This window comes from Malurus melanocephalus, unplaced genomic scaffold (assembly GCF_030028575.1).
Source record: "Malurus melanocephalus ecotype Western Australia unplaced genomic scaffold, MMel_1.1 scaffold_3693, whole genome shotgun sequence".
Classification (NCBI taxonomy): Eukaryota; Metazoa; Chordata; class Aves; order Passeriformes; family Maluridae; genus Malurus; species Malurus melanocephalus.
The window spans coordinates 4082-5300 of NW_026626925.1; the positions used below are offsets into that span (position 1 = coordinate 4082).

Genomic DNA, 1219 nt, shown 5'->3' on the forward strand with positions numbered 1-1219 from the left:
AACCACCCCTAAAACCCACTAAACTCCCCCCAAACTGTAAAACCCACCCTTAAAACCCCCCCGGATTTTGGGGGTGGCACTCACCGGCCCGGTTGATCTCCACCACCTCCTCCTGAGCCAGGGGACAGGCCGGGGCCCTGCGGGTGGCGCGGGGGCTGCCGGGGGCGTTGGAACCGGGCGAGCCGTACCCGGGAGAGCCGGGCTGGGGCGGTCTGGGGATGTGTTTGTTCTTTTTCTTGGGCAGCTTCTGTTTGGCCATGGCCAGCGAGTAATACATGCCGAAATTGTTAACGATGACGGGCACGGGCATGGCGATGGTCAGCACTCCGGCCAGGGCGCACAGGGCGCCCACCAGCATGCCGGACCACGTCATGGGGTACATGTCACCGTAACCCAGCGTGGTCATGGTGACSACAGCCCACCAAAAACCGATGGGGATGTTTTTAAAATAAGTGTGGCGGCTGCCGGTGACGTCGTCGGGGTCGGCGCCGATGCGCTCGGCGTAGTAGATCATGGTGGCGAAGATGAGCACGCCCAGGGCCAGGAAGATGACGAGCAGCAGGAACTCGTTGGTGCTGGCGCGCAGCGTGTGGCCCAGCACGCGCAGCCCCACAAAGTGCCGCGTCAGCTTGAAGATGCGCAGGATGCGGACGAAGCGCACCACGCGCAGGAAGCCCAGCACGTCCTTGGCCGCTTTGGAGGAGAGCCCGCGCAGCCCGACCTCCAGGTAGAAAGGCAAGATGGCCACGAAGTCGATGATGTTGAGGCTGCTCTTGATGAAGTCGCGTTTGTCCGGGCAGAAGCTGACGCGCATCAGGAACTCGAAGGTGAACCACACCACGCAAAGGCCTTCCACGTAGGTGAGGAAAGGCTCGGTCTCCACCTCCACGGCCACCTGGGTGCCCGTCTCGTTGCCCGTGGTCACCGTCTCGGTCTTGTTGATGACGCGGTTGAAGGCCTCGTGCGTCTCCAGGCAGAAGGTGGTGATGGAGATGAGGATGAAGAAGAGMGAGGCGAAGGCGACGTACTGGGGAGACAGGGGGGAGAAAAAAGGGGAGTCAGGGGGGTGAGACCCCAAAATCTTCCATGGAGCAGAGCCGTGTTGGGGGGCAGCTGGAATTTGGGGTTTTGAGCCTCCCCCCAAAGTACTGAACCCACAGAATAATGGGGAGGGACACAGGGGTTCATTTCTGACCCCCTCGAGTCATTGTCACCTCCC

At 61.5% G+C, this 1219-nt stretch overlaps 1 protein-coding gene across 1 annotated transcript; it reads right to left on the reverse strand.

The window, feature by feature from the left end:
• Positions 1-84: 84 nt before the first annotated feature.
• LOC130588187 (potassium voltage-gated channel subfamily C member 1-like) lies at positions 85-1027 on the reverse strand (the record flags this gene model as incomplete). The annotated part of the gene is made up of 1 exon (XM_057389141.1): positions 85-1027. A coding segment is annotated over one exon (943 nt), but the record flags the coding sequence as incomplete, so codon positions are not given.
• Between the last annotated feature and the right edge of the window lie 192 nt (positions 1028-1219).